The sequence below is a fragment of the Echeneis naucrates genome, chromosome 11, assembly GCF_900963305.1.
Source record: "Echeneis naucrates chromosome 11, fEcheNa1.1, whole genome shotgun sequence".
Classification (NCBI taxonomy): Eukaryota; Metazoa; Chordata; class Actinopteri; order Carangiformes; family Echeneidae; genus Echeneis; species Echeneis naucrates.
Genome location: NC_042521.1, coordinates 6,637,283 through 6,650,317, shown reverse-complemented (window position 1 = coordinate 6,650,317; position 13,035 = coordinate 6,637,283). Strand labels below are relative to the sequence as shown.

Sequence of the window (13,035 nt, the reverse complement as noted above, 5' to 3'; positions counted from 1 at the left end):
TTCTTATGTATGGTGTGCAGCTTGGGCCTGTTAAAAAAAGAGATTACATGTGATTTCATTGAACTTGGAATCATAATGTTTCATAAATAAATGTAAATTATTTTTTTATTCCCCATCCCACCGACTGTGTCATTTATCCTACATCCTTTTGGAGACCCGTTGTCATCAGGTACAAAATTATTATGGTACTTGTGCATTGATGTGTCTACAATTGTATCTATTAATATAATCACAGTGACAATTGTTTGGATTGTACAACTCAAAGCATATTTTCCGAGTAATACTTTTATACTTGTCCTGTGCTTACCCTGTGTGCTATAGACCATTGTGTCCTTAATAAAAGTTAATAATATACTGGAGCACATGATTTGGACCAGCCAATTTGACTTCTGGTGACATATTTTTTTGGACTCGCCTTCATTCAGCAGGAAAACGGCAGGTAACGAAGGCTGTCAGCACTTCTAACACACTGTTTGTTTGCCCACGGGCTACAACAGGGTTAACAGGCACCGCTCTGTTTACCTATCTACAGGCTGTGCATGTTGAACTCAAATATTCAAACCATCCAATCAGAGGATGCCCTTAGAGAGCACAAGAATGAAAGCTGGGTGAGCCCCACCCACATAGACACTGACTGGGAACTGAGAAAAAGGAGGCTGATAAACTTATCAGCGCCGTGACACCCAGAACTGAAAAGATCCCCCCTTCTTCTGCTGAGCATTTTCTCATCTGTCATATTTAAAAAGTCGCAAGCAGCTATAAAAGCCAGCGAGGTGGAAGAAGACATGTTGATTTACTGATGTGTGTGTGAGAAACGCTCTCACACACAGTTACACACAGTGAAGGACAATGTGTGCTAACAGTCACAGCAGCTTCGACATTCCTCTGTGATTATACCACTGCTTTCCAAATAACATGCTTGCCTGATGTACTCCATAAACTGTATTCACTCCCTGTCTATTCTGCCCTTTGTTTTCTCACAAGCACACAGGTGTGCGCTCGCATTAAACAATCTTTCTATCTTTGCTCACACCTTCCCCGTCTCCTTTTGTCTTTCCCTCTCCTCCCTCTGTCACCCTCTTTTGAAGAGGTTTTCCAAGCAGATCCAAGTCAAACATCTGGGCCAGCTTATATCTAGTGGAACAAGACCTGCAGGATATTGTTGGCAGGATGTGTGAGCTCGAGCAGTTTACTCTGTGGGAATCCCCAATACACAGACACGTACAGAGACACTCACACACAAGCACTCATGCTGCTCATTGACATAGTTTCTTTCTGCACTTTTCAACTTGATTTCCAGGTGCAACGATTCATTCCTGTTATGTCAACAAATACTCGTACAACACTTGTGACGTATGTGAAAACAAACCCACCACAATTTATAGTTGGTTAAATGCCACGTTTAATATTTGGAAGGATGCATTGGTTATTACCAAAAAAAAAAAAAAAAAAAAGATTACAAAATAGGTGCAAGAAAGGGGATGAATCACATTCTATTGTTCAACACTGAGTACATACAAGTATATGATAATCTGTAACTTTATATATGTCCACAAATATGTGCAAGAAATGCTGAAATTTACTGGTCTGCATTTTGTGAAGAAATCTAACCAGTGTTTGTTCAGAATATACAAGAAACCGTCACAACCCTGCTGCGTTTGAGGTGGAAGGAGTTGGGGTTTACCCTGTTCAGTGTGTAAAGTTACTCGCTGCTCTGGAAACAGAGCAGTGAGCTCCGGATATGCTACGGCGAGAGGAACAGCTGCACAGGGAATACACTGCTCCTGTTGACTGTCCCTGTTCTGTGATCCCACAAACTATCTGCTGCCTCCCTCATGTGTAGCTGTGGTGTTTACAGATTGCATAAGACAAAAATCCGTTGCAGCTCAGTCCTCTATCCCTCATGATTTACAGCTCTTCCCCCTCCTCCTCCTCCTCCTCCTTTTCTTTTCCCTCTTTCCACCACTCACTCCCTCCCTCCCTCCCTCCGTGCTTGCACTGATTCAATCTTTCTTCTCCGCCACCGACTCGCCTTTGCTTCCGTCTTTCGGCTTGTCATCTGTTTTGTACTCCAGGAAGAAGTCGTTGCAGGCAACCGTGAGCGCGCCCATCAGGATAATGAACTCGGTGAAGTCCACCTCCCCGTCGTTGTTGGCGTCCAAGTCGTTCATCACCTTCTCAACTGCTTCATTATCTTTGGAGCTCTGTCAGTGGACAGCAGAGAGAGACGGAGAGAGACTTAAGAATGTGTTTTCTGCTCTGCGTGTGTGTGAGGGTATACATCAATGCACAGGCTTGTTCCAGCCTGTGTGACAGAGTATGCGAGCACATACCTTCATTCATGTGTTGCATATTTTGAAAACTACATGAATGTTTAGAGTACAGCCACATATTTCCCTCTGTACACACTTCTTCTCTTACCCCTAAGTAACTCCCCAGCTCCTCTAGTAGTAGTTCCTTCAGTTCACCCCTGCTCAGTGTGTACTTGTCACCCTCCTTCCCTGAGTATTTGTGGAAGGTTTTTATGAGCATCTGCATAGCACTCTCCAGGTTGGAACTGGGTTCCTTGGACATGCTGGAAGAGGAATCAGGTCAAAAGGTCAAATTCTACCACAAAATGCCCGCTCCAGCCCCAGCTGCATGTGCGGCCACATGGCAATCAAGGGTGAAGCCTCCTCCAAGACACAGTGATAGTTGGACAGGCAGATGAGTGGAGGGAAGGAAACAAAAGCAGAGAGCTGTTCCCATTTTGACAGCGGGTCACATAACACTCTGCATGTAGTACAGAGGCTATTACTGATGTTAATTTAAGTGGTCTGGCCACTGTGTTTGTGTGTGTGTGGCCTTACAGTGTCTTACATTAAAGAGCTTTGGATAGAAAAGTGAAGGATAGCTTTGGAAAGGCTTTTTCAACAGTCTTACACACATTGTGTCCGGCATGGTGGAGCTTCCGGTGCAGGACTCGAGGAGAGACTGTGCACACACAGACACAGATATGTCACTGTCAATGATGCACAATTTGAGTGCAAATGCCTCCTGTAATGCACACATACGTCACATCATGTACTTTTGAGAACAGCTGCGCTCTTTTAAGGTCAGATGATAAAGCGTGTCACAGTTATCAGTGAATATTGGTCCTGGTGTAAAACATGCTATCTGTCTGTCAATGCTTTCCGTCTAACAGCCTTATCATTCAAATTGGAAATTAGGCGTGAAACACAAAACTCGTCTGGTAATCACATTCAGAAGCTCAGCCACAGAGTAACCTGAGGTGTGGATAAAAATGAGAGCAGTCATTCACTCCCATGCTCGCTTCGGCAGCCTTCGAGCTGAAAGTTCTTGGACCATTTCACACAGAGAAAAAGAAACCTGCTGTTTCATTTTGAGGTTACTCCAATCCAACAGCCAATCTGCCAATCAATCTCCCAGTGCATGATTTATTAACTAATCAGCTATTACAGAATGTCAGTCACCAGTTTCTGCCTCTCACGGTGCTGCAGAGCATTGTGCCGGAGAGGTCAGAGCTGTAGGCGGCAGAGACAAAGGAGGAGGTGAGCGGACACCAAAGCTGGCTAGCTGGAAAATCTATAGGGGTAATCTGTCTCACTCACTGATACAGTACAATGGGAAACCATGGAGACAAAAATGTCATCAGTAACACAATATTGAGTAGGGTGATAATGCTTATATACTATGCAATCTTAAAGGTGGGTTGAAATCCATGTTGAGAGTCGTGAAATGCAAAAAATGTGTTGGAAAAAACTGAACATTGTACACTAATGCTTCGGAGTTAGCAAGTCATGTTTAAATTTGCTATTTAGAAGTCCCACGCGTTATTCTATATTAATTTTATATTTCTTATTACCACATTAGTCATAAAATCCCTGTTGACATCTTTTCATTGATGGATGCATTTCCAGTGAAAGCATAAAGCAAAGTTTTCAAGACAAAATTACCTCAAATGAATCTTGCAGTTTTGTTTTCCGAGCCCACTTTGCAATTTCTTGATACTTTAAAGTTTTTTTTTTTTGCTGTTTTTGTTTTTGAACACATAAACAAACTTTACAAGGAGACCTAGATCAGCTGCAGAGGAGAAAGTATGGTGAAGCAATCCCTCCGTGCAGTATGTCTTACCTGAGTGCTGATGGAAGGCCTCCTTTGTCTTTGAAGAGATGCAGGAGACAGAGCCAAGTCAGGGATGGATGGGGAGAGAGTTTGTCGGTGGCTTAAATATCACCTGCTCCCCGGACACCCCCACCCCACCGTGAACTACTTCCTACTGACGTATATACACTGCTTCTATTTCTCTGACCCCCCCCCCCCCCCTCCTTTTGCATGCACGTTTTCTCCCTTCCTCTCTCCGTCTCACACACACACACACAACAAACACACATATTGCATTCCAGCAAGTAAGAGGTTGCATATAAAAATGTTGTCGTCACAGTTTTATTCCATATTAGCCATTACAAGTTACATAGAATAAGCAAAAATGATACAGCATTATATGAAGTTGAAATACAAGTTTAGTGGAGTTCACTGGACTTAACAATGGACTGAAAGGAGTCCAACTGCTAAACATACACACCCTCTGGTACTTGGCAGGAAATAAACAGGAGAACTTCAACATACAGGGATGACAGCCTAAACAATATTCTGGGAATTGTCTTTCAATCACCAACATTTGACCCAATGAGCCTTGGGAGCCCATCCATATACGTGTATGCACACTTATCAAATCCATTGGGCGGCTTTTATCTTCATCTACTGTGTCTCAATGAATAGTATGTATTGTGTGGCAATAGAAATCTGTCTGCAAACACTCCCTCCTGCAAATTTGCTGTGTTTGGTTCCAGCATGTTTTTAATCTACATGGAGTTAAGATTGGGTGTGGTTTCCACAATGGGATAGTAACAGAGCTGTCAGTGTAGAGTTTAACCTCTCTGAAAGCTCACAGGTCATTCTGTCCATTTGCTATTTCAAATGCACTGAATGAAAACATTAGCTGAGATAAAATAATTTCCAGATTATGTTTAACCCTAAATCCAGAAACCTGGGGATATAGTGCAAGTCAAAGTCACTTCTATAAAGTGAATTTTATCATAATCCAGTTTTACCTTGCCATAATTTGTCTTATCATGGCTACAAGCAAACATAGGTCACACATTTTAAAATGAATTACCCAAATAAATGCAGGGAGGGAAATGCAGAGTGTTCGAACATGCACGGTCCATAGGAAATAGCCAGTAAAGTCTGGAGCTTGCCAGTGCACGTGCACACACTCACTCACACACACACACACACACACACACACACACACACACATCCATATCTCCTAAAGGTGTTCACTTGGTTTGAGATCTGGTGACTGTGAAGGCTGTAACATACGATTCACATCAATTTCATACCCGTTCCCTGTTTCTCCAGTCATAGTTCAGATATTTCCTTTAATCTGTCACCCTTCTACATAAAAGATGCCTGAAGCCTATTTACATCTTGAACAGGAGACTGGCTGTAGATGGTGCAAGAGAGTGATATGTTTCCATTATTCACAGGAAGTACCATGATTAGATTGTTTTTTTAATATAAAAAAGAATATAGGTTCTAATAAAGAGAGGATAATATAGCCTAAATAGCTCAAAATACCGTAATTGGAGTTTTAGTAATAGATCATGCAGGAAATTTAGTGTGCTGCCACATGAGTATAAAGCTGAGCAGAACGTGTGTAAATGAGAGAGTATTTACAATGGGAGTGTCACAGTGAGGCAGTGTGACCACAGGCCTTGGTTTATTTGCCCTGCCCACTTTGGTGCCAAGCGGTGATGTTACAGTGACTAAAGTGCACACCTGGTAGTGTGCCCAAAATATCGTGCCTCCAGCACTGCCCAGCCGGCCAGGTCACACTTATAATACAGCAATCCTGCAACACGAGCCTTTTTCTCATGGCTGCATTATTCATGATGAGACAATTTACAAATGATTAAATGGTTGCAACCAAAATTGCATGCAACGTGACAAATAACTGCACTTTCAAGTGATCTCCATAGTGGTCCATTCAAGAAAGGATTAGGTTAAAAAGTTAAATATAAAAGGCCATGTAAAACTTAAATATTGGTAATGACATTTGTAATATTCAGGTTCTGACATTTTGCAACATCTTATTATTAGCCTGTTGTAAAAGATCACACCACATAGATTCATATTGTCGGCTCAGTATGTTTTTTTTTTTTTTTTTTTTTTTTTTAAAGCACAACCTCTGACAACGATCCCTCTGACACTAGCACCTCGTCTGATGGGCAGGATCAGTGCAGCCCAGGATTACTTTCATGTAATTGTTTGCGTCCCTGGGCGTGCTAACCCTCAAATACTAATCCAGTAGTTTCCCTGTGCTTGGCACTCGAGGATCCAGTTGCACGTCAAACAAGGTCTGCGTGAGGATGTGACCAAGCAACACACAATCCCGAACAACTGGGTACTAAAACCAGCAGAAAACAACAAGGAAATATCAGCTATTATAAACAGAGCCTCAAACAAAGAGGTGACGTTTCTGCCACTTCAGGAATTCTTCAAGCCAGCACCTGCACAATATCCTATTGCAATGTACTTGAGATAAAAAAACAAAACACAACAAAACAAAAAAAAAAAAAAAAAAAAAACTTCCACCTAGTTGTCACCTGTCTTTATTTCTTGGTATTTATCTTGTTCTTCTCCACCAGTTTTTATCCAGGTGGATTAGGTTGCATTAAAACCTTCTCTGACTCCCATGGGACTATTTTTGGCTCACCTTTTGACCGTAAGGGTCCTTTTGTGTGGGTTCCATCCCTGATCCTTAATCGTTTAGCCGAGGGTAACGCCTGATCTTCCAGTTACTAACCCATGCTCGGCTACAACTGAGAATACTGTAGACTACAGATGAAGTTAAGTCTCTCTGGGAATTACAGATAAAAAACAAACAAACAAACAAACAGAGTCTGAGATACCGTATAAAAGAGACAGAAGAGGGTGTGGTGGGCATTGACTACACAATTAAGATGAGCTGAATGCAAAACTTCAGCAAAACAATTTGTTTATTGTCATGCCAAATCAGCTGCATAGCACAGTGGGTTAAAAGATGAAGATGTAAAAAAAATAAAAATAAAGATTGTGTTACTGGCTGAGTTTCATGCAGTTATTGCAGGAAAAGTTTAGAGTTTGAGAGTGATGTTATCTTGCTTCCCCTTCTGATAGTATGACAAAGCTGACATCACTCATGTCTGTCTGCTAAATCTGAGGCTGTATTCAGCAGCTAGTTAGCTTAGCTTAGCATAGCGACAGTGACAGGTAGCTTTGCTCGGTGAAGGGCACAAAATCCGCCCACCGGCATGAGCTCACTAAATAACACAGCATTTCTTTGTTCAATCCGTAGAAAAGAGCAGGAACTAAATCTGGCAGAAAAGCCAGTGCGATTTAAAAATGCTGGTCGATGTTTTTGTTCCCCTTTTAGCGAGCTAACAGAGCTGTTTCCCCCATTTTACAGTCTTTATGCAAGGCAAGGCTGAATACTACTACTGTGGCTTCATATTCAGCGGACACACATGAATGGTGTTACTGGCCTCATTAGTGTTCTCGATAAGGAAGCTAGTATGCATACTCCCCCACATATCCAACTATTCCTTTAAGCCATTAGTACCTCGAAAGATGTATTATTCCACTGAGCAGTAATGTAGGACTGTGTCGCTCAACCTTGGAAGAAAAGACCCGGACAGAGCCAAAGGGTTTCATCTACACCTCCTGGTTGCAGTGGTGTTTTTACATGCAGACACTTCGGTCTGGTGTGCAGGGAAAGGAAACTTTTCAGTAAAGTTTTCACAAAGATATGGCATGGACATGATAGTGTATGTCTGCATGCAATCATAGTATATCATCATGATGAGGTAAATGTGCTATATAGTGGGACGCACATGCTGTACATACGAACATAGTGGTAACTAGTACAAAGCAATAACTCTGCTCTCATGTTATTGTACATGTTATTCATCAGGATCTGGCTTCTTCAGAGTGGGATTTTTGGTGTTTGAACGTTTACCTATGTTTTATATTTCAAAGTTGTGTGTATTAAAAAAAAATGTTAAGTCACTTACAAATATATTTTGTCAATGTTAATGCTATGATATGTGTGGTGTTGTATGTAAGAGTGTGGGTTTTTTTTTTATGTTTTTCTTTTTTTTTTTGGATGAAGGAATGGATTGTCCCCTATGAGGCTGCCTCCTCTGTCTTCTTCTCTGCTTCTTCCACCACGGCTGCGACCAGCTTCTCTGCAGCTTCCTCCACCTTGTCTGTCTCCTCCACCTTCTCGTCTTCTTTCACCACCACTTCCACTGCCGGCGCTGCTGCCTCTACCGCTGCTGCCGCCACTCCTGCTGCTCCTGCTGCTGCCGGCTCCTCCTTCGCAGCCTCGGGCTGAATCTCTCCCTCCGCCTTTACTTCTGCCTTTCCTTCAATTGAAAAGCCTGTTTCTAGTGAGGATCCCGAATCAACGGCTTCGGCCTTGGCCTCTTCACTGGCTTTTGGCTTTGCTTCGGCCTTGGCCTCTTCACTGGCTTCTGGCTTTGCTTCCTCCTTAGCTTCCAGGTTTGCCGCTGGCTTCTCCTCCTCTTTGTCAGGGATGCTTTGTGCCACTTGCCCAGATGCAGCATTCTCAGCAGGCTCTTCTTTGGAGAGTGCACGCTGCTCACTGAGTGAGACCGCCAGATAGCCAACCAGCTTCATGTACTCCTCAAAGCCAACCTTGCCGTCATGGTTTGCGTCCAACCCCTGACCCATGTTGTTGACTGCCTCCTTGCTGTCTGTGTCCTACGTAGTAGGCACAGAAACAAAACCATGAGACAATCAAGCATGATGACGTGTAACCCTAGCTGGACTCTCACTGGTGAAATCACCATACACTATTAGCAGATGAGCCACTACCATCAGCTCTTTTTACTTCATAATGCAGATGGCTGTCATTCTAGCATATGGGATCATGTCTCCCATTCACCTACTGTATATTACACCACAGTGCTCTGGGCAGGTTAAGACTAGCAAGTCGTAAGAGTGAGACCTTCAGCAGTGTTTGTGTGAGGTAGTTACGTAATTTCCTGTAAGAATTAGTAACATTTCAGAAATCATTCAATAAAATAAATAAAAATTCCCTAACCGACAGGATGTTGCTGAGCTGGGATTTGACGAGGCCTTGGAATTCTTTCTTTCCTAGGCTCTCCTTTCCTTTGGTCGACTTCAGGAAGACCTTCACCAGGGTCTGAATGGCAGCCTCCATGACTCCTCTGTCTGGGAAAAGGGAGAAGTCAAGACACTGGTGTGAGATGGATGGATGGATGGACAGAAGTGATTTAACTGCTGTTGCATCATGACGGCCACCTGCAGTGGAAAATGAAACCGAGGATCTGGTTGTGTCCCTATGAAACCTTTCATTTCAGGTGTTGACTCTAAAGTAAGAAGGAGTGGTGACGTGAGATAAACAGAGAGGGTGAGAAGGAGTCTGATTGAGAGACAAGCACCGCTGCACAATGGAAGTTCTGATCTTTGATAGGTCATCTGATCTAGTGACACTACCGAGGGGACCAGGTTTCAGATTACCTCAGGGCTTACCTCGCCCGTCTGCTCCGCTCTCTCTCTCTCTCGCTCACTCTCAGATGTGCCTGCCTCCCTTTTACAGTGCCACTCTCTCTCTCTCTCTCCTTTTGCCTGTCACTGCTTTGTGCTAGTTTTCACTATGCTGCCCTTTCTTCGTTCAGCAGCTGCCTTCACTCGGTGGTACACAAACACACAGATTGCACATCGGAAGCTGAGCCCTATATATGTTAAAACAAAACAAAAAAAATACATAAATAAATTGATTTTACCCAAGTTAAAAATCTAGAGCTCAACAGACACAATCTGCAGATGTTGCTCAAAATGTAGAACACGCCAGGAGGTGACACATCTTTGCAGGAATTCCACTCATTGCTGTCTGTGGAGATCATTAAAGCAGGAATTTACAGGGCAACACTGAGCTAGTTTGCCCCCCAGTAGTGAGACAGACTGAAGCTGAGTCTCAGCTTCAGTGTTCAAATGCAGCGGCGAGAACATCAGCTCAAACAAGCCCTATTATAGACTCCCTGCTTCAACAAACAGCTGAGCAGCCATTTGTAAACAGCAAATTATCTAATATCTCAATTACCTAAGTGCACGTCGCACCCCGGCAGCCTCAGCCGTGACGCTTCCCTACACACATCTGTGGCCAAGATGTGCCTGTTCCTGTCATTAGACCAGGAGACACCGAGAGGCCTGATACTGTGGCGTGCAGCCATTAAAATCTAACATTTCAACTGACCCCTTCCCACATTTGACCAACTGGTCTCTAACCATCTGACCCACTCTGCCATTGCACAAACACAAGCGAGGCACTGTGAGCACAACAATGTGCAGCAAACAGGGCGATGTGGAAAATGTTTTTGGTTGTTAGTCAGTTCTGGGACTCTGTAGGAACTTGAGGGGACTTCTTCCTGGCCTGGTGACACACCCTCTACAGACAGAGAGCACAAGGGCCTTAACAGCTCTGAGCGCGTCCTGTCCAAAAAAAAAACAACCCCACAAGAATATAAAACAGCCCACCCACTAAAGACGTGTCCCCCTGTCCATTCTCACATTCATTCTTTGCTCGGCCCTTCGTCTTAAGGTGCTACTTTGGTGGAAACTTCCCTCCAAGGTGCGTCGACAAACCAACACGGGACTTGCATCACTCTCCCACGTCAGAGCTCCGCGTTGTCCCGCTAAGGAGACAAACTAATCCCCGCTATTGTCCCAAAAGGCCCCAAAAAACAACTGCGCAAATAATTAAAAGCGCAGGCCTACAACCGCAGGTCTCCCGTTTCCCCCTCAGCCCGGGAGAAGGCGGAGTGTTGCGTTTCCAAACTGGGCGAATGTGATCCGGTCGGTGCGCAGAGTAATGACAATACTACCGCTCGTGTGTCATGAAATATTCACAGAGGAACAAGTTGGGGTTGTGACTGTGGATCGGGCCGAGCAGACGTGCAGGAGATGCGCTTCACCCAGATCCCCGGCCAAGCTTAAAAATACACACAATCGAGCCGTGCGAGGCGAGGCGTGCGCAACACTGACAACAAAGCATCGGGTTTACTGGGACTCATCATCATTAACGAGACAAGCTGTGTTAAACATAGGAAAGCACCGCGATGACAGACCCCTCCCCAGCCAGCTGTCACTTTTGTGGGCCTCGCGATAACAATTAAAAAAGAAAAAGCATATTGTGCGCAAAATGTTGGTATTGCGCAAAATTTGGGCTTTTACGCGCGACCCGGATGCCCACTGGGAATACTGCGTGGAAGATCAATGTCCTGCCACCGAAAGTCAGTTCAATTTTTGATAAGCTGTTTTTCGCGGCGATCGGAAACTTGTCAGCTGAGTTTCATCAAAATATCAAATATCTCTCCGGTAGAAAGAGAAAGAGACAGAGCGAGAAAGATAAAAAAAAAGAGAGAACATATGGCAGTCAAACACAGCGACAGAAAGGCGAGAAAGTTCATCTTTGTAATAAAGCATAATTAAAAAAACAACACATTAACAATTATAATTCACGCCTTAAAAAAAAGCAACACGAGCCTTAAAAATTGAACTCCTGAGAGGGGCAGTCATTGAAACCGCGGCCAACTTTCATGGGATGGCTCCATGAAGAGAGCAGCCTGCCGAAACGTGGCAGAAACCCCGAGCAGATCCGCGGATCTTACCCGGGTCGGAAAGTCTGCAGCAGAAAAGACGCCTTCAACTCACCGTAAACTGTGTGTGGGCCGAGAGAAGCGTCTAAATGTGCACAAGTTGTGAGTTTCTCTCCTCTTCTCCGCCTTTCTGCGCCGCTTTCAGTCCAGAGAACTTGCCAAACTAGTAGGACTACAGACTCTCTTCCGTGATTTAGTTTTTTTTTTTTTTTTTTTTTCTTTCCCTAAAAACTTTTCCCCCTGACAAGTCAAAGGGCGTGTACCTGGAAGAGTGAAGGAGAGCTGGGAATGTGCGGGTTTAACTCAGGAAAACAAAACAAAACAAAACAAAAAAAAAAGCAGGGAGGGGGGTGAAACTGTATCAAAACTCTTGAACTGGGGCTTTTATTTGAATTGTCTTTGGCTCGTGTTCCAGCTGTTTCACGCCATGTGTGATTTGCACAGTTTCGGGTTTGTGGCTTGGAGCGTCCTCGTCTGCGGGGACCAGAAGACAAGGGCGGGTGGGATTACTTCATCTGCTCAAGTCTAAAGTATTTACACAGAAAAAAGTTTGAAACTGAAAGCAAAGTTATTAAACAGACTCTTCAAATTAATTTTAGGGAGGGGGGTGTCTTCTTTCTTCTTCTTTTTTTTTTTTTTTTTTTTTTTGAGGACATACAGATGTTGTAAAGGGGACATAAATTAGAAATACTCTTGTTTAGTTGCAAAGATGACCAACGTCTATTTTTCAACCACAAAAACACACAAAAAAATGTTAGTGAATCCTTTTTTCCAACTGACACATGTGAAATTTGAGAAAAGGGAAATCTTCACTGGAAGCGCAGAAAAGCCTTTGTGGAAGGGCAAAGAAAGGTCCAAGGGGTGAAACATTTGCCCGACACTCATATCATTTTTAAGGGCTTTCAAGTCTTTGTATTAAAAACAAAAATCTCTCCGCAGACGAAATCTTACAGCCCAGGCTTCTATCTGCAGATATCTAAGATATAAATCTCCTTATTCTTGGAGAGCTCCTTTTGGGTCTTCCCTACACAGACCTTGCAGAGCTTGCAGCCACAATAAATGGGCGCCCTGCTCATTTAGCTCCTGCTGACTCATTTGCCCGTCATCATGCCTCCCACACAGGCACCTTAATATGTGTAATTTGGATACAAAGGTCACATTGACTTATCTGTTGAAAGATCTTTGATCCCAAAATCAGTTAGCGGCACCTTTCCTCTTTTGCAAAACTAAAACAGGCCTATAGGCTATAAAACAGCTGGGGAGCATGCCAGGACGCATAACTCTG

At 43.6% G+C, this 13,035-nt stretch overlaps 2 protein-coding genes across 4 annotated transcripts; both read right to left on the bottom strand.

Annotated features, from left to right (window-relative positions):
* Positions 1-1,440: 1,440 nt before the first annotated feature.
* s100s (S100 calcium binding protein S) lies at positions 1,441-4,214 on the bottom strand. 2 transcript variants are annotated; one of them, XM_029513887.1, is made up of 4 exons: positions 4,135-4,214; positions 2,927-2,973; positions 2,422-2,575; positions 1,441-2,204 (listed from the first exon to the last, which is right to left on the bottom strand). In XM_029513887.1, the coding sequence occupies exons 2-4, from the start codon at positions 2,938-2,940 to the stop codon at positions 2,004-2,006; spliced, it is 369 nt and encodes a 122-aa protein (XP_029369747.1). In that variant the 5' UTR covers positions 2,941-2,973; positions 4,135-4,214; the 3' UTR covers positions 1,441-2,003. The 2 variants fall into 2 exon arrangements, with proteins under 2 accessions (XP_029369747.1, XP_029369748.1); XM_029513888.1 differs by having other exon boundaries at positions 2,927-3,036; positions 4,135-4,174.
* A 1,991-nt stretch (positions 4,215-6,205) lies between these two features.
* s100u (S100 calcium binding protein U) lies at positions 6,206-11,963 on the bottom strand. Of its 2 annotated transcripts, none has more exons than XM_029514424.1 (3): positions 11,806-11,963; positions 9,173-9,303; positions 6,206-8,829 (listed from the first exon to the last, which is right to left on the bottom strand). In XM_029514424.1, the coding sequence occupies exons 2-3, from the start codon at positions 9,290-9,292 to the stop codon at positions 8,230-8,232; spliced, it is 720 nt and encodes a 239-aa protein (XP_029370284.1). In that variant the 5' UTR covers positions 9,293-9,303; positions 11,806-11,963; the 3' UTR covers positions 6,206-8,229. The 2 variants fall into 2 exon arrangements, with proteins under 2 accessions (XP_029370284.1, XP_029370285.1); XM_029514425.1 differs by having other exon boundaries at positions 9,173-9,299; positions 11,806-11,949.
* Positions 11,964-13,035: the final 1,072 nt, after the last annotated feature.